This window comes from Salvelinus alpinus, chromosome 8 (genome assembly GCF_045679555.1).
Source record: "Salvelinus alpinus chromosome 8, SLU_Salpinus.1, whole genome shotgun sequence".
Lineage (NCBI taxonomy): Eukaryota > Metazoa > Chordata > Actinopteri > Salmoniformes > Salmonidae > Salvelinus > Salvelinus alpinus.
In genome coordinates, this window is record NC_092093.1 from 75,693,768 (window position 1) to 75,718,773 (window position 25,006).

The 25,006-nt window shown below is 41.6% G+C and overlaps 1 protein-coding gene across 5 annotated transcripts in view; it reads left to right on the forward strand.

The window, feature by feature from the left end:
* The window catches only part of pfkpa (phosphofructokinase, platelet a), a 27,727-nt gene extending 2,721 nt beyond the window's left edge, over positions 1–25,006 (forward strand). The window contains exons 2-23 of one of the 5 annotated variants that reach the window (XM_071415119.1): positions 579–652; positions 2,167–2,247; positions 2,426–2,615; positions 3,301–3,466; positions 3,570–3,614; positions 3,784–3,892; positions 4,599–4,694; positions 5,576–5,668; positions 6,346–6,471; positions 6,883–6,947; positions 7,551–7,620; positions 8,059–8,205; positions 10,969–11,039; positions 13,462–13,549; positions 15,930–16,082; positions 17,623–17,775; positions 18,388–18,552; positions 18,917–18,978; positions 19,164–19,275; positions 19,393–19,492; positions 22,187–22,292; positions 24,068–25,006. In XM_071415119.1, the coding sequence (XP_071271220.1) occupies positions 579–652; positions 2,167–2,247; positions 2,426–2,615; positions 3,301–3,466; positions 3,570–3,614; positions 3,784–3,892; positions 4,599–4,694; positions 5,576–5,668; positions 6,346–6,471; positions 6,883–6,947; positions 7,551–7,620; positions 8,059–8,205; positions 10,969–11,039; positions 13,462–13,549; positions 15,930–16,082; positions 17,623–17,775; positions 18,388–18,552; positions 18,917–18,978; positions 19,164–19,275; positions 19,393–19,492; positions 22,187–22,292; positions 24,068–24,227 (2,432 nt within the window). In that variant the 3' untranslated portion in view covers positions 24,228–25,006. Of the gene's footprint in view, positions 1–578; positions 653–2,166; positions 2,248–2,425; positions 2,616–3,300; positions 3,467–3,569; positions 3,615–3,783; positions 3,893–4,197; positions 4,294–4,598; positions 4,695–5,575; positions 5,669–6,345; positions 6,472–6,882; positions 6,948–7,550; positions 7,621–8,058; positions 8,206–10,968; positions 11,040–13,461; positions 13,550–15,929; positions 16,083–17,622; positions 17,776–18,387; positions 18,553–18,916; positions 18,979–19,163; positions 19,276–19,392; positions 19,493–22,186; positions 22,293–24,067 lie in introns of all 5 variants that reach the window. The other 4 variants (XM_071415118.1, XM_071415115.1, XM_071415116.1 and 1 more) reach the window with 4 other exon arrangements.

The window sequence follows — 25,006 nt, forward strand, 5'->3', positions numbered from 1 at the left end:
ATCTCAGAAGCGTGTTGCTTAGTAACAGCTTAGCCTAGCAACTATTACACTGTGAAACCAAACGTTTATCGGATTGTTTATAAACGCCGCCTCCGGGCCTAGTCAGCCAAGTTCCAAGGATCTGCCTGGTCTAAAGCACATGAATCATTAGTGTGACTGTCTAAGAAGTTACAGTAGGTTAACCTGACATTAGAATTGTAGGCACAGAACACCACCTTTACAATTCTCTCCAAGGCAACTGAATATTTAGAGAGGACGTTTTACCAAACATGGCAGTGGGAGACTGGGAGTCCTGCAGTGGAAGCGGACTACACAGTGTTGGTATTTTTTGGAAGCGAGGCTCTTTCTTATGATGATCAAAGATTCAGACTTCGGCCTGAAAGGGGGCATGGCCTTACATGTTGAGCTATTCACCACTTACGCTCATAAGTGTATGCACAGGACTCGTGTGCTGTGGCCATATGTTCTCTTGTTGATTTAATTAGGCTATGTAGGACACATCGCTACAGGAGTCTTAAGCAGTGTTCAAATGTTGTTATTTAAAAATGCATTATTCAAGTGAGTTTTCTGTTGGCCAGGAATGAATGCTGCTGTCCGGGCAGTCGTTCGAATGGGAATCTACGTGGGAGCCAAAGTTTACTTCATTCGGGAGGTGAGTCTAGACACTCTGTACACACAGCACTACTTTACAAACAGTAAAATCATTCCTTACCCGAGGATACGTCAACAGGTGTGACTATCCAGGCAAAGAAAGAAAAGGAGCACTCTGTATTGATCTGAGTTTTATTCACGGGACAAAATACTTTATAAACAGCTTACGGAGCTGAATATGTTCCTACCATCCAGGGTGGTTTTGTATGTAGACAAATATAGGATGACTGATCAACATTTGGAATCTTCTCAAAATTATCTGTTTAGAGGCTACCAGCCAACATTTGACCTGCTCTTGCATCCATAATGTGGAAGCCGAATTACAAACACAAGGATACATGCCTACAGTAGGCTTACAGTACATGGCAATGTTTGTGTTGTATATTCTAATCTCTGGATGGAACCAGACCATCTATTTCACATATAGCCTACACACTGACAAATGGGCTGGGTTCTGCTTACGCCTAGGTCTAATGATGATGCATATGTTGAATTAATTATGATATGTTAAGCCTCTATGCAGCTCATTTCCTGAGCAGGCCAGGGCCTAAAATGCCTGCTCATTCTGTCATTTGTGTACATGGTGGTCTACACTTTTATGTCAACGACTAAAGACATTAGTCGACAGATCACATGTATTTCCCTCTCGGTCTGCTCAGGTAATCTGTTTGGCTTCCGTGTCCGTTTTTAAACAGGATGTGAAAGCCAAAGACCTGATACACAGTAGGACATATTTTGTTTTGTAACTCTTTGGTTTAAATTGCGACCATTCTGGTTGCATAGGCTATGCTCCTATAAGCATTGGTAGTCTTTGCGGCCTGGAGTTTTGATTTGGTAGCACCAGTCCGCCTCGAAGTATATTCACCCAGATAAACATTGAATGGCAAAATGATGTTTGTGCCATTTGGAGTAGCCTAAGCAAAGTTATTACATTTGTATCGTTTCTTGTCAGTAGGCCTACGCTCTGGTTGTTGTTACATTTGTATAATTATTTGAGCGGTACAAAGTTGGTGCATTGTATCATTTCAACTCACCGGTGAGGGTGAACAGGAAATTCAGCAACTCTTGTTGGACAGTATAAGTTCAAAGTCAAGTTGACAACTTGACAGTGGAAGTTTTACAGATCAGAAAATGAAGGAGGCTTTTATATATTTGAAAATGTCATCCTATGGGTTCAGGGACCAATTAAAAAAGGTAATACAAGCAAAACATGATGTGATTGCTAAATTAGTTCCAAAAATGGGACTGAATTTGAAATCACAAAACGTATTGTTTGGTGGTTCTACCCAGTGCTACCAATATATATTTTTTTAGAGCCCTATTAAATTCTTGGACTAGGACATTTCTAATTTGATTCTATGCAGGGGTAACACATGACTATAATGATTGATATACAAGCTGCATGCCAGTCCAGATATTACAGATAGTGGGGGGTTGTTAAGCCTAAGAAGTGTGTGTTCGTGTGCGTGCGTGCGTGTGCGTGTGTACTTTGTGACATCTGTGTTGTATCTACAGGGATACCAGGGTATGGTAGATGGTGGAGAAGAAAACATAAAGGAGGCATCATGGGAAAGTGTCTCCAGCATGTTACAAATGGTGAGTACTGTACCATCCATGTTGGACAGAAATAGATGACCACACACTGAATCACAGTAGCCTATTTACAAAACCAGTAGACATAGACAGAGCTATAATTGATTGGTGTGAGTAGGCATCTTGCATCTGGGCTGTATTTTACATCCACTTCAATGTTTGTGTAATGCCACCATGCCAGGGTGGCACTGTCATTGGCAGTGCACGGTGCAAGGAGTTCCGGTCCCACGAGGGGCGTCTGAAGGCAGCCCACAACCTGGTGCAGCGTGGCATCACCAACCTGTGTGTGATCGGAGGGGACGGCAGCCTCACTGGGGCCAACCTCTTCAGAGAGGAGTGGAGCGGACTGCTGGAGGAACTGGTCCAGCAAGGTGGGGAATGGGGCTGGTTTTTTTTCTACCGGGGACAGGAGAGGGGTTAGGGATAGAAGATTTGGAAAGATTGCAAGGTGGGGACTGGCACTTTGTTTCTAGCGGGGACAGGAGAGAAGTACGTGAGAAAGGGATTGCAGAGAGAGAAGTGTACTGCAGAAGGGTTTGTTTGCTGTGGGGACAGACAGAAGCATGATGTAGGGGTCATTGAAAGAGAGCTTAGAGAAAGGTAGGGGCTGTAAAAGAAGGTCATACTGACATGGTGACATATTGACACTGAAAAGAAGTGGAAATGTCAAGATTGGTATTGTGGTAAGCTGAACAGTCTTAAAAGTGTATTTGCAGATGAGGTAATCCATTGTGAGCTTGCTGCTAGAGCAGGATAATAAATCCCCAAATGTTTTTCATCTGAAAGGATTTGTCCGGGAAGACAACAACTCTGTCCACTGACATGGTTTTTATTTGAGAATGAATTGGTCGTAGTTTCTCATTGTGTACCTATGTTTGATGTTTCGTATCCTAACTCAGAATGGAGCTCCAATGTCAAGTTAGTCTTTCTGCTTAGAAGTTATGGCTAATCCCACCTCACATTGAAGAGACAGGGATCTTGGAATAAATTGCTTTCTTTTATTTCAATCTTAGTCACAAAAGCATATAATTGCATTGTTCTTAAACTTCGCCACAGGGTTGGTTGATGAAGATGCTGTCCAGAAGTATTCAGCTCTGCACATCGTCGGGATGGTGGGGTCTATCGACAACGACTTCTGTGGCACCGACATGACAATCGGGACGGACTCTGCCCTGCACAGGATCATAGAGGTGGTGGACGCAATCATGACCACCGCACAGAGGTTAGCAATAGTAGCTTTAACAAATGTGGTTTGGGTTTTTACCTTGTCTGTGAACATATGATTCTCTCAAATGTCGTCTTCTCACTCGCTATCTCTCTTTCAGCCACCAGAGGACATTTGTGCTGGAGGTCATGGGTAGGCATTGTGGGTAAGACAGACACAGACTTTTAAACGTATTTAAAAACTGATGTGCTAACACACCTTATGTGTGACCTTGTGTGTGAGTTCAGATCCGTCCTGTGGGGTCGACGGGTGCTGTTGTCTGACTTGTGTGTGCGCATGCGTGCGTCTTTGTGTGTCTGTGTGTGCGTCTCCAGATACCTGGCTTTAGTGAGTGCCCTGGCGTGTGGTGCTGACTGGGTGCTGATTCCTGAGATGCCCCCTGAGGACGGCTGGGAGGAGAAGATGTGTCAGAAGCTCTCTGCGGTAACGTATTAACTTAGCAATCCTTTAACCTTCACAACACTTCTCACTGTAATAATTAATGCTCGTTCACTATCCGGTTCACTCTGTTTCGTTGTTGTTGTTTATATTGAACAATTTACAATAAATTATTACTTTTAGAATAAAATGAAGTTAGCTTAACCAAGAATGGCAACAAGTTCAGTTCAATGTCACATGAAGCTAACATTGCGATACGATCTGATCTGCAGTTATTTGGTAATGTTACAGTAATTTACTCGTGTGTTATTGTGCTGTTTTCTGTTTGGAAATAAAATGTTATGGTCCAGACTCGCTCCAGGGGTTCAAGGTTGAACATAATCATAGTGGCTGAGGGAGCCATTGACAGACATGGGAAAGCTATAACCGGTAGTGTTGTCAAGGACGTGAGTACCTTAGCGTGTTACAGGGCCAAAACCAAAAGTACGTAGGCCCAACAGTGTCAAAATAGTCCACTGGCAAACGAGCAGAGTATTATGTGTCGACACCAAGTTAATAAATGATGTGATATTAAGGAAATGTTCAAACAAAGAGATTATGAGCATTTTTGGTTAATATGCCGCCAAGAATCAACACTTGCTCTCTGGTCCATGGACAATTTTTTCACTGTCTGGCTCTCCGTCTTTTGCGAGCCCATGCCAAACCTCTGTTTTAGTTTCTGTCATGTGTCTTCCACCCCTCCCTCATATAGAACCGGGCAGGAATGAAAAGGCTGAATATCATAATAGTAGCCGAGGGGGCAATTGATTGTAACAACAAGCCCATAACGACAGACCATGTCAAGGATGTAAGTACAGCAACTCAGACCTATAGCAGACAGCTCCTGCTAGGCCTCTATCGCTACCGTGCTGCCCTTGGTGTGGCTTCACTCGCTGACTGTGCACTCTGGTATGAATGCTCTGACGCGCACACACACACACTCTGTGGTAAGACTGCTTCCTGAGTGGCCTCAAACTGACTTTACAGCTGATAACCTGCTTTTCCCTCTACCATCTTGATTTACTGTGCGACAGCTTAGCAGCTACGTTTTATTAACCTACTGTACATGTCTAGCCAGGCCTATGGAACACATTGTAAAGAGGTACATTTTGTACAAAACGCATCAGTACCTCCCCTGTCAAATTCACTATAAATGGAAAATAATTGAGTTGCATGGTTAATAATTTCGAAAAAGTCCTTTATAATCTAGCACAATATGACACAGCATATTACCATTTAATTCTAGGCCCTCAGGAGTTGAGGCAAAGCATTTAATCCAGCTTGTGCTTGAATGTCTTATTTATTTATTTGTGTCACATTTTGAAAGTCAACCTTTTTTAAGCTTGGGATCTGTGCGTCTTGTAATGACCCCACAAACATGACTGAGATACGGAGGATGGGTTGCATGTGCATTGTGTTTTCCCTTTGCTCAACTCTTCAGCTTGTGAGAGTATTTTCTCCTCGTTGTTTAGTACAAATGTGTATGTCTAGAATATATTAGGTCAAATAATATCTGATAGTTTACTTGCAGTACGTAAAGATAAAACAACACTTGCTTCAGTATTTAGCCTAGTATTAGAGCTAACATTTGCATGAGTGTTTTGCATGACCATTACTATAAGACAGACTTTAAAAGAGTGTTGCTAAAACCACCTCAATCTAGCTAAAACATGATTCCTGTTGTCTCAGCTTGTTGTCAGATGCCTGGGGTTTGATACCCGTGTGACAATCCTGGGCCACGTCCAGAGAGGAGGAACCCCTTCTGCCTTCGACCGGATCCTGGTAGGTATTCTGACCACATTCCTGACCGTTTCCCCACATCTACAATAGTGTACTAGCCTGGTCCCAGATATGTTTGTGCTGTTTTGCCAACTCCCATGCTTGGTGTGACAAAAGGACCATAAAAGCTGACAGGACAGTACAAACAGATCTGGGACCCGGCTACTAGTGTACAGCAGTCCCACTAGATGAATCGTGTGGAAGACATGCACTCACTAGGCCTGGGGAGGAAACAACTGCTGCTTTTAAGCTAAGCACATTAACAGATTTGATGACATGGCACAAGTGTTGATGTAGTCCTACTGGTCTATCATAGAGAGTGGGAGAAATCCAGGGCTGACAAGCTCTTCCATTTTGCCTACATCCTCTGAAATACAACAAATGAAAAGAGGAAGCAAGAGAGCATGAAAACAGAGGGAGAGAGAGGGAAAGAGATAATCCCTGTGTGAGCTCAGGCAAAGAAGAAGAGATGTCAGTATATGTTTAATGTGGTCCCGTTTGGCTCAGTTGCTAAGAGCATTACCCTAGCAATGCCAATGCCTTGGGTTGAATTCCAACAGGGATCACATTCTGTACATGTACTAACATGCAGTCAGTGTATTGTACATTGCTCTGGAAAAAAGTTTCTGGCTGTGGCATCTTTCCTATCTTTATTATGTGTGGCTGTGTGTTCACTCCAGGCCAGTCGTATGGGTGTGGAGGCTGTCATTGCCCTGTTGGAGACTACAGCTAATACACCGGCCTGTGTGGTCTCTCTGTGTGGAAACCAGGCGGTGAGACTGCCTCTCATGGAGTGTGTACAGATGGTAGGTAGACAAGAGTACTGTAGCCAGGACAAGGCAGCTTACTACTAGGCACGCACGCACACTCGCGTGCACACGCACCCTCACACTCACAAACACACATGGAGGAATGAGAGAATTGCCTGATGGGAAATATAAGTGCATAAAGTGGGATCTGGGATTTGTTCTCTGAGCGAGGTGTTTTTTGGTTAATCGTTATCCAAGGCATGTGGCTGCCGGTTGCTACACAGAGCAGCTCTCAATGACTGCACTGCAAACCCTTCTGATCTTACCTAGATACCTACCATTAGATTGCATCGACTTGATGTTCTACCAAGGCAGGAATCATATACACATTAGAAAAATGTATAAGTCACTCGGAATAAAAGCGTCTGCTGATTAGCATGCAAATATGAATCTGCTTTGGTTCACCAGACTCAAGAGGTGCAGAAAGCCATGGATGAGAAGAAGTTTGAAGAGGCTGTGAAGCTGCGCGGCAGGTACAGTCACATCACCAACCACTGTATGAAATATTAGGGACAGTGACCCGTTTCTCGTGCTGATGCTAGTAGGCCTCTTGACACGTGACCTACTGGGCCACTGACACACACACACATACACAGAGAGAGCAGCAGCCAGCATGAAAGGACCTGGTCAGGCAGTAAATTAGATCACTATATTGCGTCAGGGTCACCCAGTTTGGAATGATTGGAGTTCACTGAGGGACATCCTCTTCACCAGTTAGGACATTGCTTCCCCATTTACAGTATAAAAGTAGTGGGTTAATGTTGAGGAACTTGTTATTATTAGGGACAGGAGATTTTCCTGACCACCTGATCTGGCTAGGACACACTCTGGACCCTAGTTATAACCTAAAACTACTGCCGGACCTAGAGGTGTTCCTGGTCACGTGGTCATCAATCACTCCTGGCTCCACTTATTAACAGGATGCTAGGATCAATTGAACCGGGCTGTAGGGCTGTAGGGCCCCTATTCTATCATTCATTTTGGTCTCACTTTGTGCTAATGTGCCTAAGTGTATTTGTGTAATTTGTATTGTATCTATATTGTAAGACATCTTTCCCTTTTTTGTCTGATTGCAGGAGTTTTGAAAACAATCTGAGGACATACAAGCTCCTGGCTCACCGTAAACTAGAATCAGAACTGCCACATGTAAGTCAATCACAGGTCATGAGTCCTGCATTGGTGACAGAAAGTCAACATTGTTTTATGTTTGCTCAAGTTTCCCCTCCCCATATTCCTGTAAAATCTATAACAGGAAGGATGTTTATTTTGCACACGACTTACACTCCCAAGTCCGTTTTCCAGTGTTGAGAATGTTTTTCATCAGTGTTGCCTCTTCTAACATGTTTCTAATGTGACAGCGTGGTCTATCTCTGTGTGAGCTAGCAGGGGGTATGCCTATGGCCTAGCCCTAACATGTGGGCATAGGGCCAGAAAACAATTCTCTCCCTGCCCAGCTCTGTTGCCCCTTTCCCCCTTCCCAACCTAGCTCTGTTACCCCCTGCTTAAAAGTAAAAAAATATATATATATATTTTCGGTTGACAGTTTTGGTAAGGGTGTGTATCCTGTTCCCCTTTTCCCTGCAGAGTAACTTCAACATTGCTGTGCTGAATGTGGGAGCCCCCGCAGCGGGCATGAACGCCGCTGTCCGCTCTGCCGTCAGGGTGGGCATCTCTGAGGGACACAAGATGTTCGCTGTCAACGATGGCTTCGAGGGATTCTACAAGGGACAGGTATCATAAACAGACAAAAAAAAGTTGTATTCTTATGTTTTTCTAACAATTTCTAACAAATATAATTTGGATTAGAAGATGCCTCACAGACTCAGAGATTCACTTACAATAATGTACTCTAGATTAGATTGACTGCAAACAAACAAGGTTTGCCGTCACAGGATCGCCCATATCTCTGTTATGTACCGTTTTGATATAAAATGGGCAGATAAAATATGGACATGAATGAAGAAAAAACTAAAAGAGAATAGATGGTGGTCTAGCTGACAGTTGAACAGCCATGTCACCTATAGTCATCCACTGACTCCGTGGCTGTTAATGTGGAGGGGACTGATAGAGAGTACAAGCAGTAGGATAATCTGACCAGATTACTGTAAATCAATTACTGTGTCAATGGCGTCACTTCCCCTCCCAGGTAAGAGCAGTACCACTCTGCACCAAAAGGGGGCCACATTACATGGCTGACACGTAATACAAATACTTCACTGGAGTAGGCTTGTTTTGTTATTGTCCCCCTGTGCCATTCGTTTATAAAAGAGGATTCGTTCCAATGAAAGACCATGATGTATCTTGTAAATCTAGTTCTACTGGTCTTTCCCTACTGGTACTGAACTAGAAATTCTCAGTCTCAGCTTTAGTTGCATCTAAACTCACTGCAGTAACACGAACAGTTCAGTACATGGATCTGAAGCACCTGCCCAGTAGTACCTAGATAGCTGTATTTGACAATAATGACTGGTGAGTTTAGAATCCCCTCCTAAGTCTCTTAGACAGCTATGCACAGGTTTCTTAGAGAGGGTTATGTGCAGCTACAGTTGAAGTCGGAAGTTTGCATACACTTATGTTGGAGTCATTAAAACTTGTTTTTCAACCACTCCACAAATTTCTTGTTAACAAACTATAGTTTTGGCAAGTCGGTTAGGACATCTACTTTATGCATGACACAAGTAATTTTCCCAACAATTGTTTACAGACAGATTATTTCACTTAGAATTCACTGTATCACAATTCCAGTGGGTCATACGTTTACATACACTAAGTTGACTATGCCTTTGAACAGCTTGGAAAATTCCATAAAATTATGTCATAGCTTTAGAAGCTTCTGATAGGCTGATTGACATCATTTGACTCAATTGGAGGTGTACCTGTGGATGTATTTCAAGGCCTTCCTTCAAAAAAAATAACATGTTTCAAAAATTCTAAAAAATGGAAAAGTGGTGCGCGCATATGTATTCATCCCCTTTGCTATGAAGCCCCTAAATAAGATCTGGTGCAAACAATTACCTTCAAAGTTACATAATTAGTTAATTAAAGTCCACCTGTGTGCAATCTAAGTGTCACATGATCTGTCACATGATCTCAGTATATATACACCTGTTCTGAAAGGCCCCAGAGTCTGCAACACCACTAAGCAAGGAGCACCACCAAGCAAGCGTCACCATGAAGACCAATGAGCTCTTCAAACAGGTCAGGGACAACGTTTTGGAGAAGTACAGATCAGGGTTGGGTTATAAAAAAATATCAGAAACTTTGAACATCCCACAGACCACCATTAAATCCATTATTTAAAAAATTGAAAGAATATGGCACCACATCAAACCTGCCAAGAGAGGGCCGCACTCCAAAACCTACAGTCCAGGCAAGGAGGGCATTAATCAGAGAGGCAACAAAGAGACCGAAGATAACCCTGAAGGAGCTGCAAAGCTCCACATCGGAGATTGGAGTATCTGTCCATAGGACCACTTTTGCTGTACACTCCACAGAGCTGGGCTTTATGGAAGAGTTGCCAGAAAAAAAGCCATTGCTTTAAGAAAAAAATAAGCAAAGATGTTTGGTGTTCGCCAAAAGGCATGTGGGAGGCTCCCCAAATATATGGAAGAAGGTACTTTGGTCAGATGTGACTAAAATGTAGCTTTTTGGTCATCAAGGAAAATGCTATGTCTGGCTCGAACCCAACACCTCTCATCAACCCGAGAACACGGTGGTGGCAGCATCATGCTGTGGGGATGTTTTTACTCTGCAGGGACTGGGAAACTGGTCAGAATTGAAGGAATGATGGATACCGCTAAATACAGGGAAATTCTTGAGGGAAAACTGTTTCAGTCTTCGAGAGATTTGAGACTGGGATATAGGTTCACCTTCCTTCAGGACAATGATCCTAAGCATACTGATAAAGCAAGACTCGAGTGGTTTAAGGGGAAACATTTAAATGTCTTGGAATGGCCTAGTCAAAGCCCAGACCTCAATCCAATTGAGAATCTGTGGGATGACTTAAAGGTTGCTGTACTCTAGCAGAACCCATCTAACTTGAAAGAGCTGGAGCAGTTTTGCCTTGAAGAATGGGCAAAAATCCCAGTGGCTAGATGTGCCAATTTTATAAAGACATACCCCAAGAAGCTTGCAGCTGTAATTGCTGCAAAAGGTGCCTCTACAAAGTATTGACTTTGGGGGGGTGAATAGTTATGCACGCTCAAGTTTTCAGTTTTTTTGTCTTATTTCTTGTTTGTGAAACAAACAAGAAATAGTGGTAGGCATGTTGTGTAAATCAATACAACAACCCCAAAAATCCATGTTAATTCCAGGTTGTAAGGCAACAAAATAGAAAAAATGCAAGCAACTGTAAGGGCAATCAATACAAGTTACAGTAGGCTACAATATTTTCTCAAGCATTTCGCTACATCCAGCAATACCATCTGCTAAAAGTGGATGTGACCAATAAAATTTGATTTGATTTGTTTCGATTATGTGTTTTTGTCCCTTCAGATAAAAGAGATCAAATGGGCAGATGTCGGGGGATGGACAGGGCAAGGTGGATCTCTGTTGGGAACAAAACGGTAAAGTCTCCATCCCAAATGCAAACTTATTTGATATAATATCACCAACTTGATTATAATATTATAATAGTTTATAATACAGCATTTAGAGAAACTATATAATTTCTTCCATATAGCCAAATTTCCCTTATCAAGGTGTTTTGGTACTTCCCTTATGCGCTACACTTTTCTGTACGCTTACTATACAGTCAACTCTATCCTGCCCTCTATGCTTAGTGACAATAGCGGTAGGTGGATCATTTGTCCAGATCTGCAATAGGTGAACTAGCAATCATATCACATAGAAAGTCATTCAAATCTGCACAAACGTTCCATATGAATCCACAAGAAAAACATAGAAGAGTAGCTGATAGGCAGCAGAGAGGCTGGTGCGTCATCGCGCATGAAAGAACAGTAAACACATGAGACACACAGCTCAAAAAGCTCCCGTATTGATCTTGTTTAGGCCATACACATTTCATTTGATATATAACGGATGCCCCTCTTCACATTTCTCAAAATAGTAAAAAATCTTTAAAAAAAAGTTCTTTATTTAATTCCTATGAAAGTATTTTTTTTTTAAACAATTCTTTGTTATGAATTGAATGATGTCCAGTTGGGGTTTGGTTATATCCCGTGAATCGAACGATGGGAATCAAAATAATCATTTGTGAATCGCAAACAGTAAAAAAAAAAATTGGGGGCTGTAGCCTTCCTTTTGAATTGTTGCTGTAAAACTCATTTTTTATATACTTTAAGTTGATTTAGACATTCTGTTTATCGGACATTGCAAATCAATAGATGCTAGTAGTCAGCCTGTATTGTATTTTTTTTTCGCTGACTTGCCTCACTTAAAAAATATACAAATCTGTTATACAGTGAAATAAATGTGTATGGCCTTAGGGACAATAAAATTATCCTACCTAGACTAGCCTACAACACTACAATGCAATGAATATTTGTACAATTATTGTTTTGAGTACAATTCTACTCTAGGCTGTAAACTGCAGTGAAAATGTAATTTGAATAATGGCACAAAAGCCCTGTTATTTGAATGTTTACTTCCATTAATTCCATTTGGAACAGTTGTGGGTCTACTCTCAACAGATTATTCAGTCTAGAAAGGCACAGTACAGGACAATCTGGCTGTATTTTTACTTCTGATATGGATGCGCTGTCTGTTGCCCATCATCATTCTTCCAAGTTGTCCTGGGGCCACATAGGCCTATGCGCACAGCAGGCCCAGTTATTCAGGGAAGCTTAACAAGCGTTCTGCTTCCTTTCTGATCCGAGCGGCTGTTCCTTGACCTAGAACCTAATGTTTCAATATAGCCTAAATATTTGTAATTTAAAGCTGCAATATGTAACTTTTTGGGCGAACCGACCAAATTCACATAGACATATGAGTTATATATATGTCATTTGCATTGAAAGCAATTCTAAGAAGCGCTAGATATGTTCTATGTGCGCTATTTCTATGCCTCCCGTGTTTAAGTTTAGTTTTTGCGTCTTTTACTTTCGGTTTTGTACTCCAGCTTCAAACAGCCGAAAGACAATATTTTTGGGTTATGGAAAATATATTTCACAGCAGTTTAGATGGTACAATGATTATCTACACTATACTTGCTTGTTTTGTCACAAACTGAAATTAGGCAAACTATTACAATTTTAGCAACCAGGAAATGGCTGAGCGATTTCTGCATAGTACATCTTTAACTTTTAAAATGTATTACCTTTTTTTGTGTGGCATAAACGCAACCAGTCACAATATTTTAATCTGATTAGGCTACTTCAGAAGTCTCCTGTAGCCTACCCGCGCACATTCATCCACTCTAATATAAATTCAGCATCCAAACTGCACACCGGCCATTCAATGAATGGAAAGAAACATCTGTTACAAAACACCAGAAAGTTTAATAACATTCAGAGATTGCCAAGCCTTTGACACTGAGTAGAGAGGGATGTATTTTCTGTAAGTCGAGATTGTCATACTGTGTTTGATTGTGATGTTGAAAATGCAAACCATGATGAAGCGCTCGGAGTCGGTAATCGTTATGCAGTTATGCGTTGCTTATTGGTTGTGTGTGGTGCATTGGCACAGAAACCTGTTGGTGGAAAATCATTGCATTTATTTTATATAATTATAAATATAGCATCAAAATGTAGAAAAACTGATTCCCCCTAGCTGATTATTGTCTGCAGCCGGTTCTGATCGTAGTGTAATGAGACGGGCAGGGAAAGTGAACTCGACTGTGGTGGTCAGTGAACCCTCGACCTTCTGGCCCATAGCCCAGGGTGGCACCGACTGTGTCTCAAAACCATGCTGAAGTGCAATTATTTTTTAAGGTACACAGGTAGGGTCTCCCCCCCCCCACCCCGCACACACTAAATGTAAAACTGTCTCTAACTTTTTTTGTTGCTTTATCCTATTTTCTTTTTTCAGAACTCTCCCTGCAAAGCATGTTGAAAAAATTGCTGAGCAGATGCGAGCACATAACATAAATGCATTGTTAGTTATCGGAGGATTCGAGGTATGTTGACGCCTGTTGTTTTTGCTATATAGTAGATATTATTATTTCATGAATTTCGAGCTTTGTGTTAGATTTAATTTTTACAAATTTTTCATGTATTTTACAATATATACAGTACCAGTCAAAGGTTTGGACACACATACTCATTCAAGAGTTTCTTATTTTGTATTATTTTCTAAGTTGTAGAATAATAGTGAAGATATCAAAACTATGAAATAACACATGGAATCATGTAATAACCAAAAAAGTGTTAAACAAATCAAAATATATTTTAAATTTGAGATTCTTCAAAGTAGCAACCCTTTGCCTTGATGACAGCTTTGCACACTCTTGGCATTCTCTCAACCAGCTTCATGAGGTAGTCACCTGGAATGCATTTCAATTAACCGATGTGCCTTGTTAAAAGTTCATTTGTGGAATTTATTTTCTTAATGCGTTTGAGCCAATCAGTTGTTTTGTGACAAGGTAGGGGTGGTATACAGAAGATAGCCCTATTTGGTTTAAGACCAAGTCCATATTATGGCAAGAACAGCTCAAATAAGCAAAGAGAAACGACAGTCCATCATTACTTTAAAACATCAAGGTCAGTCAATCCGGAAAATTTCAAGAACTTTTAAAGTTTCTTCAAGTGCAGTTGCAAAAACCATCAAGCGCTATGAGGAAACTGGTTCTCATGAGGACCGCCACAGGAAATGAAGACCCAGAGGACAAGTTTATTAGAGTTACTAGACATGCACTTCACAGACACATCTCAGCATCAACTGTTTAGAGGAGACTGCGTGAATCAGGCCTTCATGGTCGAATTGCTGCAAAGAAACCACTACTAAAGGACACCAATACGAAGAAGAGACTTGCTTGGGCCAAGAAACACAAGAAATTGACATTAGACCAGTGGAATTCTGTCCTTTGGTCTGATGAGTCCAAATTGGAGATTTTTTGTTCCAGCCGCGGTGTCTTTGTGAGACGCAGAGTAGGTGAACGGATGATCTCCGCTTGTGTGGTTGCCACCGTGAAGCATGGAGGAGGAGGTGTGATGGTGTGGGGGTGCTTTGCTGGTGACACTGTCAGGGATTTATTTAGAATTCAAGGCACACTTAACCAGCATTGCTACCACAGCATTCTGCAGCGATACGCCATCCCATCTGGTTATCCCATCTGGTTTGTGCTATCATTTGTTTTTCAACAGGACAATGACCCAAAACACACCTCCAGGCTGTGTAAGGGCTATTTGACCAAGGAGAGATATGGAGTGCTGCATCAGATTACTTGGCCTCCACAATCACCCTACCTAAACCCAATTGAGATGGTTTGGGATAAATTGGACGATAGAGTGAAGGAAAAGCAGCCAACAAGTGCTCAGCATATGTGGAAACTCCTTCAAGACTACTGGAAAAACATTCATCATGAAGCTGGTTGAGAGAATGCCAAGAGTGCAAAGCTGTCATCAATGCAAAAGGTGACTACTTTGAAAAATATAAAATATATTTCGATTTTTTTGGTTACTACATGATTCCATATGTGTTATTTTGTAGTTTTGATGTCTTCACTATTCTACAACAATGTAGAAAATAATAAAAAATAAAGAAAAACCCTTGAATGAGTAGGTGTGTCCAAACTTTTGACTGGTACTGTATATTTGTAATTAAATTCATGATTCAAATGAATCATTCACATGTATTATACTGTAGATGTAAAGTATTAATATGTATATATAACTAATATATAAATTTGTAATGCTTATTGTGTGAGTTCATCATAGAGAACATTGTTGTGTTGATTTTGCCAACCCTTTCCATCAATCTGCTTCTTTGTAGCGTTGGCTCGTACCCACCTGCTTTAATGCATAGCCATGCACATTATTTGGTACTTGTTGTTGCATCAAGTGCATAAGTAAATGAATAATCAGTTCAATTTAAGAATTCGAAAAAACTGTTGGTTCATTGTTCAGTTTTTGATTTCAGTTCAAAACCTAGAATAGATCCTTTAGTTGAGGCATTCAAAACATTAAAATGAATAGTGAACCAACGGTCTGAAACTTAAAAGATAACTGATAATTTGGTCCCAGAAACACAGAATGCACATTAAGTCACACGTCATTTCACGCACACCTGTGCACTAGGCTCACCAGCTTTCTATATATGTGTATGTAAGAGTGTGTTCAATTGAGTTTGTGTGTGTGTGTGCGTGTGTATGCACACGTGTGTCGGAACACTGTGTGTGTATGTCTGGAGTTGTACCTGTCTGTTTCACGCTGCTGTCCGTTGTGATAGACTTGGCTCTCCCCTTGGCATCCTTTCATGTCTCCTCCTCCCTGACTGTCAGTCTGCTTTATCAGCACCATCTCGTAACTAAAACCCCTGGCTCTGGCTCTGCCCTGCAGGCCTACCTGGGACTCATGGAATTGTTAGAAGCCCGTGGGAAATATGACGAGTTCTGTGTGCCCATGGTCATGGTGCCAGCCACTGTCTCCAACAATGTGCCGGGTTCAGACCTCAGCATTGGCGCTGACACGGCTCTGAACGCCATCACTGATGTAAGCGAGGCTGGGGGAAAAAGAGATAGCTACACCTACTTCCTGGTAGGCTCAGCTAATCACATAAAGGGGCAACGCTGACCTGGACCAACCCACTCGGCCTTCCATTTACCAGCATCAGCCAATCAGCTATCATGATCAGCTATCCTGGCCAACATTTGCATTGATACAGTTGACAGGGCAAAAGGTTTTGGACTTGAATAGGAAAATGTTTTATTTTATTTACTGTACTAAATTTGACTAAATGTAACAATTGATTCAATAACACCGTTACTGCAATTAACAACCATGCAGTGAATGTTGGCTAAATATTTCCCTCAGTTTATAACTAACAGATAAACATTCATAACACATAGTTTGAATTTGAATAAACTGTATTGATCCCCAGAGAGGAAATTGGATGGCTGGTAAACCAAAGCCGAGTTGTCCCTAGCACTCCCAGGTAAGTGCGTAATGACATGGAGGCATGCTTTGACCGTACCTATGTCGTGGTGGCCACCATGTTTGCTCCAGCCTGCCCCTTGACTGTGTGTGTACCTACCTCATTAACAAAGACCAACGGTCAACAGCGTTCAGGCTTTACACTGCTTAGTGTTTAATAGAACGCTCTTTTACCCTCTAAAATGCACAAACTAACATGCTGTAGTTGTTAAGTTGTGGTAGCTAAGTAGTTAGTAGCTGTTGAAGCTCTAACTGACTGCTAACTGCTAACATCACATTGATACTACGTGTGTGCTATTGCTAAGTTTGCATAAAACATTTTTTTAGAACGATCCCTTAGTGTTTTTCGATCCGTAAGTGTTTTGTGTAAAGATTACAGCAAAATGGTGAACGGTTCTTTTTTTTTTTAGCACGCGGTTAAATACTTTAGTGAGTATTCATCCACCAGAATCTAGTGCAGTTCGTTTTTACAAAGGTTCTTGTAAAAGAGTTACTGTACAAGAGTCCTCTTTTTAAAGGATTGTATACAGCAGTTAGGCACAACATCACAAAGTTGTTGCATGCAGTCCAAACAGCATGTTGTGAAACAACAAGGCAGAGGTCCAGTCTGGGCTACAAGTTGACCGACATCTCTTCCTCCTTCATCTCCATCCCCCCTCCGTCATCATCCTCATCCTCTGTTTGCGGACTTGACCAGTGCTTGTCCTGCCACCTGTGTGCCCCGCAGGTACAGTAGGCAGTGTCACCAGCTGCATTGAGCTGCGAAACCCAAACAGACCTCGCTCTGCCTCTCCATCAGATGAATCCCTTCTTCTTTCAACCCTCCAACCTCTCCACCCCCTCCTCTCACCTCCCTACCTCCTCTCCCAGCTCCTTACCTTAGCCTGTTCCTCCATCCTTCCCTCTCTCTTTCCTCCCTCTGTTCCCTGCCCTCCCCCTCTCTGCCAATGGGAAGCCATAGCTGCTATCACACGGAAAGAGCCCGGAATAGCAGGTTACACTCGATCAGTGTCTCCGAGAGGTGTGTTCGACCGTCTCTCAGTCAGAAGTCTCCCTCCTGGTTGTCTAATGCGTGTTGTACTACTGCCTACTGCTTCAGGCGCTTGAGTGTCTTCTGCAGCTGTATGAGGCTCGGTCCAGCTATGAGGAGTTTTGCATCCCCATGTGTATGCTGCCTGCCACCATTAGTAACAATGTGCCTGGCACTGACCTTAGTATTGGGGCAGACACAGCCCTCAATTCCATCGTGGAGGTAAGGGACAAACCCCCACTAAGATCACACTACTTTGATGACTTATCGATTGAAATCTCTCTTCTAGATGTTTTACCTCTGTTACAAAATATCACAACATTTAGATGTGCAATGTTTAGACAGTATCACACACACTGCATGTAATGTAACATGTTTACCACTAAACAGTATATACTTTTTAGCCTTCTGCAGGTCTCCAGTCTTTTGGTGAATAGAACATTTTAGAATGACACGGGCCTATGTGTGCTTAGTATAGCAGGCAAGCCGTGTCGTGGTATCATAACCACTCAATGACCTGCGGCAGTATCAGAATGCTTTATGGTTGTCTGCTATGAGTAGGGCGGAGTAACGCTATGATGAGGCATGTACTATCACGAAGCCTTGGTTGACTTATTCACTTCAGATGTGTAAATACAGCGTGTCAGCGTGGAACAATCCAGGAATTCTCAACTTATTATGTATGAACAGAATGAGAAAGAAAGTTAATTCACATGTTTTTAACACCCTCTGTTGTGGCAGTAGTCTAGCTGGAATGGTGTGTTTGTTCATTTGATCTCCCGACTAATGCTGTCGGCGTCTGTCTAACTCTGTGAGTGTGTTTGTGTGTGTCAGACATGCGACCGCATCAAGCAGTCTGCCAGCGGGACCAAGCGGCGTGTGTTCATCATTGAGACCATGGGAGGGTACTGTGGGTACCTGGCCAGTGTCGGGGGGTTGGCTGCTGGGGCGGACGCTGCCTACATCTACGAAGAACCCTTTGACATCAGGGACCTTCAGGTGAGACAAACGCACACTTTAACAGACAGAAATATATGTGCAAGTTAATTCAGAAAAACCTCTCCCAAACCTTCAACTTGAACCCTCATAGCAGTCTCATAACCATGACATACTGTAAATGGAATATGTCCTAAGCCGTTATAACAGCTAACGTCAGGTTATGACCATCTGCCTTTGCAGAGACTGTTGTTTAGGTAAGATACTTAAGCTGCTCTATTTGGCTAGAAGTACAGTATTATAGTAGAGCATGTGTAAGTGGAACAGCATGGATTTGTGCCCAATATAGATCAATGTTTTTTAGGTGCAGTTATGCTTTTTGCTGGTCAAGAGAAGGAACACTGACTCGTAGCATGTTTTCTTTCAGTCCAACGTTGAGCATCTGACAGAGAAGATGAAGGGAGCCATTCAAAGAGGATTGGTCCTCAGGTAACGCAGTGCACTAACTCACTGGATGTGTCCCAATATTTCCTTTTCGGTGAAGGCAAGAGAAAAGTGTACACTTTGGGAGAAAGGAGAGATAATTGGGACGTATCCACTCACTCACCGTCTCATTCAATCCCTCTCTCACTCACTCCCTCACTCACTCACTCATTCTCATTTTGGTGTGGCAGAAATGAGAACAGCAACGAGAACTACACGACAGACTTCATCTACCAGCTGTACTCTGAGGAAGGGAGAGGAGTGTTTGACTGCAGGAAGAATGTACTAGGACACATGCAGCAGGTAGGTAACCGTAGAATGCTCTGTGGATGCATCCAAAACAGATCCCTATTTCCTATATAGTGCACTACTTTTGAGAAGAGGAGAATATAGTGACAGCTGTTGTGATTGTTTTGAAAGGGAGGGGCACCATCTCCTTTCGACCGCAACTTTGGGACAAAGATCTCGGCCAAAGCCATGCTATGGCTCACCAAGAAAATGAACGAGACCTTCAGACAAGGTACAGTAGTAAAGACTGTAGTCATGCCAGTAGACTCCTAGTCCTCAGAGAAGATTGTGATCGTGATGCAGCACCTTTACCTGGATCTGTCATGGAGTCTTTCAATAACTTTTTGAGTGTTTTAGGTAGAGGTCGACCGATTATGATTTTTCAATGCCGATACCGATAACGATTATTGGAGGACCAAAAAAGCCGATACCGATTAATTGGACGATTTAAAAAAAAAAATAATAATAATAATAATAATAATAAATAAAAATGTAATAATGACAATTACAACAATACTGAATGAACACTTATTTTAACTTAATATAATACATCAATAAAATCAATTTAGCCTCAAATAAATAATGAAACATGTTCAATTTAGTTTAAATAATGCAAAAACTAAGTGTTGGAGAAGATAGTAAAAGTGCAATATGTGCCATGTAAGAAAGCTAACGTTTAAGTTCCTTGCTCAGAACATGAGAACATATGAAAGCTGGTGGTTAATTTTAACATGAGTCTTCAATATTCCCAGGTCAGAAGTTTTAGGTTGTAGTTATTATAGGAATTATAGGACTATTTCTCTCTATACCATTTGTATTTCATTAACCTTTGACTATTGGATGTTCTTATAGGCACTTTAGTATTGCCAGTGTAACAGTATAGCTTCCATCCCTCTCCTCGCTCCTACCTGGGCTCGAACCAGGAACACAACAACAACAGCCACCCTCGAAGCAGCGTTACCCATGTAGAGCAAGGGGAATAACTACTCCAAGTCTCAGAGCGAGTGACGTTTGAAACGCTATTAGCTTGCACCCCGCTAACTAGCTAGCCATTTCATATCGGTTACACCAGCCTAATCTCGGGAGTTGATAGGCTTGAAGCACAGGGAAGAGCTTCTGGCAAAACGCAGGAAAGTGCTGTTTGAAGGAATGCTTACGAGCCTGCTGGTGCCTACCACCGCTCAGTCAGACTGCTCTATCAAATCATAGACTTAGTTATAACATAATAACACATAGAAATACGAGCCGTAGGTCATTAATATGGTAGAATCCGGAAACTATCATCTCGAAAACAAGACGTTTATTCTTTCAGTGAAATACGGAACCGTTCCAAATTTTATCAAACGGGTGGCATCCATAAGTCTAAATATGCCTGTTACATTGCACAACCTTCAATGTTATGTCATAATTACTTAAAATTCTGGCAAATTAGGCGGCCCAAACTGTTGCATATACACTGACTCTGCGTGCAATGAACGCAAGAGAAGTGACACAATTTCACCTGGTTAATATTGCCTGCTAACCTGGATTTCTTTTAGCTAAATATGCAGGTTTAAAAATATATACTTCTGTGTATTGATTTTAAGAAAGGCATTGATGTTTATGGTTAGGTACACATTGGAGCAACGATACGCACCGTATCGATTATATGCAACGCAGGACACGCTAAATAAACTAGTAATATCATCAACCATGTGTAGTTAACTAGTGATTATGATTGATTGTTTTTTATAAGATAAGTTTAATGCTAGCTAGCAACTTACCTTGGCTTCTACCGCATTCGCGTAACAGGCAGGCTCCTCGTGGAGTGCAATGTAATCAGGTGGTTAGAGCGTTGGACTAGTTAACTGTAAGGTTGCAAGATTGAATCCCCCGAGCTGACAAGGTAAAAATCTGTCGTTCTGCCCCTGAACGAGGCAGTTAACCCACCGTTCCTAGGCCGTCATTGAAAATAAGAATGTGTTCTTAACTGACTTGCCTAGTTAAATAAAGATTAAATAAAGGTGTAAAAAAAGAAGAAAGAAAATCGGCCAATTCGGTGTCCAAAAATACTGATTTCCGATTGTTATGAAAACTTGAAATCGGCCCTAATTAATCGTCCATTCCGATTAATCGGTCGACCTCTAGTTTTATGTAGTTTTGTTCACAATGCATCCATCACACAGCAGATTTTCAAATTCCTTCCAGTTTCATTTGCGTATTTGTTATTTCATATAATGTGTAAGGGCTATGTTGAACACTTTGCATGATGAAATTGCAAGTAACTATTCCATAATATATGAAAGGGACAATTGCGCTAATACTGCACTATAAGTGCATAGCACATCATGTAAATGTTTTAATATTACTTATTTACTAAGTAAATAAATAGTAAAATAAGTACTATACTAGTTTCTTGATTAAGGCTAACGTTAAAACATTACATTCTTCTTTGTTTTTTTGTCTATTTGTTGTGCACATGGATGACATAAGATGAAGGTAAATTACTTTATTAATTGACTCTGGCTCCATGACCATCTATTTCAAGGGATCTAGTTCCATGTCCCTTTACCCATCATGCCCTTGTAGTGTTACGTGTCTCAAATAGAGTTTAGTTGGTGTTTGTAGCAGTGGTACTGTTAAAGAAAGCTAGAGCAGATATTATATTTTGATATAATACCTGGATCTGTGTACTTTTCTTTGTTCACGGTTTGCTCTTATTCAGCACACTGTTGCAAGACTCCTAGATGGTTCACTCTGTCAAACCTAAATTAGAACAGTATTCCCCTTTCCCATTCAAACATTATCCTAGATCCATGTAGACAATTGTAGGAAGTTGACTTACCAACCATTAACATAATAATTTACTGGAAACTTAGACCATAACCGTGAAGTGGCATATAAACCATGGATGAGTGTGTGACTGCTGACTGTTGTTGTTTTGTAGGGAGAGTGTTTGCCAACACAGAAGACACGTGCTGTCTGTTGGGGATGCGTCGCAGGGCCCTGGTCTTCCAGCCCGTCGTACAGCTGAAGGATGAAACTGACTTTGTGTAGGTCACTGTACAGCACCCCCTGACAGTAACACATACACCTTAAGTCCCACTTGAAATGTCCCTTATGTGTTTTTACATGAACATCTAAAATAATCAATCCCAGTGTAGTTCTGTAGTTACAGTTCAAGTCGGAAGTTTACATACACTTAGGTTGTAGTCATTGAAACTCGTTTTTCAACCACTCCACAAATGTCTTGTTAACAAACTATAGTTTTGGCAAGTCAGTTAGGACATCTACTTTGTACATGATACAAGTAATTTTTCCAACAATTGTTTGCAGAAAGATTATTTCACCTATAATTCACTGTATCACAATTCCAGTGGGTCAGAAGTTTACATACACTATGTTTACTGTGCCTTAAACAGCTTGGAACATTCCAGAAAATTATGTTTTGGCTTTAGAAGCTTCTGATAGGCTAATTGTCATCATTTGAGTCAATTGGAGGTGTACCTGTGGATGTATTTCAAGGCCTTCCCTCAAACTCAGTGCCTCTTTGCTTGACATCATGGGAAAATCAAAAGAAATCAGCCAAGACCTCAGTAAACAAATTGTAGACCTCCACAAGTCTGGTTCATCCTTGGGAGCAATTTCTGAACGCCTGAAGGTATCACGTTCATCTGTACAAACAATAGTACGCAAGTATAAACACCATGGACCCACACAGCCGTCATACCGTTCAGGAAGGAGACTCGTTCTGTCTCCTAGAGATGAACGTACTTTTGTGTGAAAAGTGCAAATCAATCCCAGAACAGCAACAAAGAACCTTGTAAAGATGCTGGAGGAAACAGATACAAAAGTATCTATATCCACAGTAAAACAAGTCCTATATCGACATAACTTGAAAGGCCGCTCAGCAAGAAACAAGCCACTGCTCCAAAACCGCCATAAAAAAGCCAGACTACGGTTTGCAACTGCACATGGGGACAAAGATCGTACCTTTTGGAGAAATGTCCTCTGGGCGGATGAAACAAAAATAAAACTGTTTGGCCATAATTACCATTGTTATGTTTGGAGGAAAAAGGGGGAAGCTTGCAAGCCGAAGAACACCATCCCAACCGTGAAGCACGGGGGTGGCAGCATCATGTTGTGAGGGTGCTTTGCTGCAGGAGGAACTGGTGCACTTCACAAAATAGGTGGCATCACGAGGAAGGAAAATGATGTCGATATATTGAAGCAAAATCTCAAGACATCAGTCAGGAAGTTAAAGCTTGGTCACAAATGGGTCTTCCAAATGTACAATGACCCCAAGCATACTTCCAACAAAGGACAACGAAGTCAAGGTATTGGAGTGGCCATCACAAAGCCCTGACCTCAATCCTATAGAAAATGTGTGGGCAGATCTGAAAAAGCGTGTGCAAGCAAGGAGGCCTACAAACCTGACTCAGTTACACCAGCTCTGTCAGGAGAAATGGGACAAAATTCACCCAACTTATTGTGGGAAGCATGTGGAAGGCTACCCGAAACTTTTGACCCAAGTTAAACAATTTAAAGGCAATGCTACCAAGTACTAATTGAGTGTATGTAAACTTCTGACCCACTGGGAATGTGATGAAATAAATAAAAGCTGAAATAAAAAATTCTCTCTACTATTATTCTGACATTTCACATTCTTAAAATAATGTGGTGATCCTAACTGACCTAAGACATGGAATTTTTACTAGGATTAAATGTCAGGAATTGTGAAAAACTGAGTTTAAATGTATTTGGCTAAGGTGTATGTAAACTTTTGACTTCAGCTGTACAATCTCTCCCTCTGTCCATCTCCTTGCAGCCACAGGATCCCTAAGGAACAGTGGTGGCTGAAGCTCCGCCCCCTGATGAAGATCCTGGCCAAGTACAAGACCAGCTATGACGTGTCCGACTCTGGCCAGCTGGAGCACGTGGTCCGCAACATCATGCCCAAGGAGTCGGACCCCTCCGGTGCCATGTGAGCATCTGTTGTCATAGGTCATAGGTCTGTCTGATTGTCCCCTTTAGACCTGGGGGCTGTCTGCGTAAAAGAGTACCAACTAGCAACAACCAATAGCAGCGTAAGAGTCCTCTGTTGGTCAGTCATCAGTCACATTGTTTATTTTTCTGTCTGTCTTTCATTCGTCCCCATTGTAAAAGTCCCTCCTTTTTTGTTTTATTTACAAACCGGCATATACAGTAGGACTAGGAATGTCTGTCTGTCACCATTGAGAGCTCTCCAGCCTAACTCCAGTGCTTCTGTCTGTTTTCACACTGACCCGCCTGCTCCAACAACCCATACCCCCTCAGACCACTGGCAATTTCTATTTCTAACTCAGTCGTCGTGTCTGTCCCTTGCCCTGTCAGTCACTGTGGCTGTGTCGTCAATCAGTGACCCTTTTTGTTGAACTGTACTTTCTCCTTCCTCCTCTGACACCCTGATGTCTGTTCCCAAGACTAACCAGTCTGAGAATATGTAACACCATACGGTAGTTCTGCCAGTGTGAAGTTACTGGCCATATTTACGTACCTGTAAGACTGAATGAAATACAATGCTGATATTGCCTGTGGGTTTCACATCACAAATGTTTTGTTTTTGTTTTAACTTCATGTTAATTTGCTTGAAACATGGATATATTATACAACTACTATTTAGACACTACTTAAAGTAGGAGTCAAATGTAATGCACCATTAATTTAAATGTGTACGGCCAATATTTCCCACACAATAAACATTATTAAACATGAAAATACAAAGGAA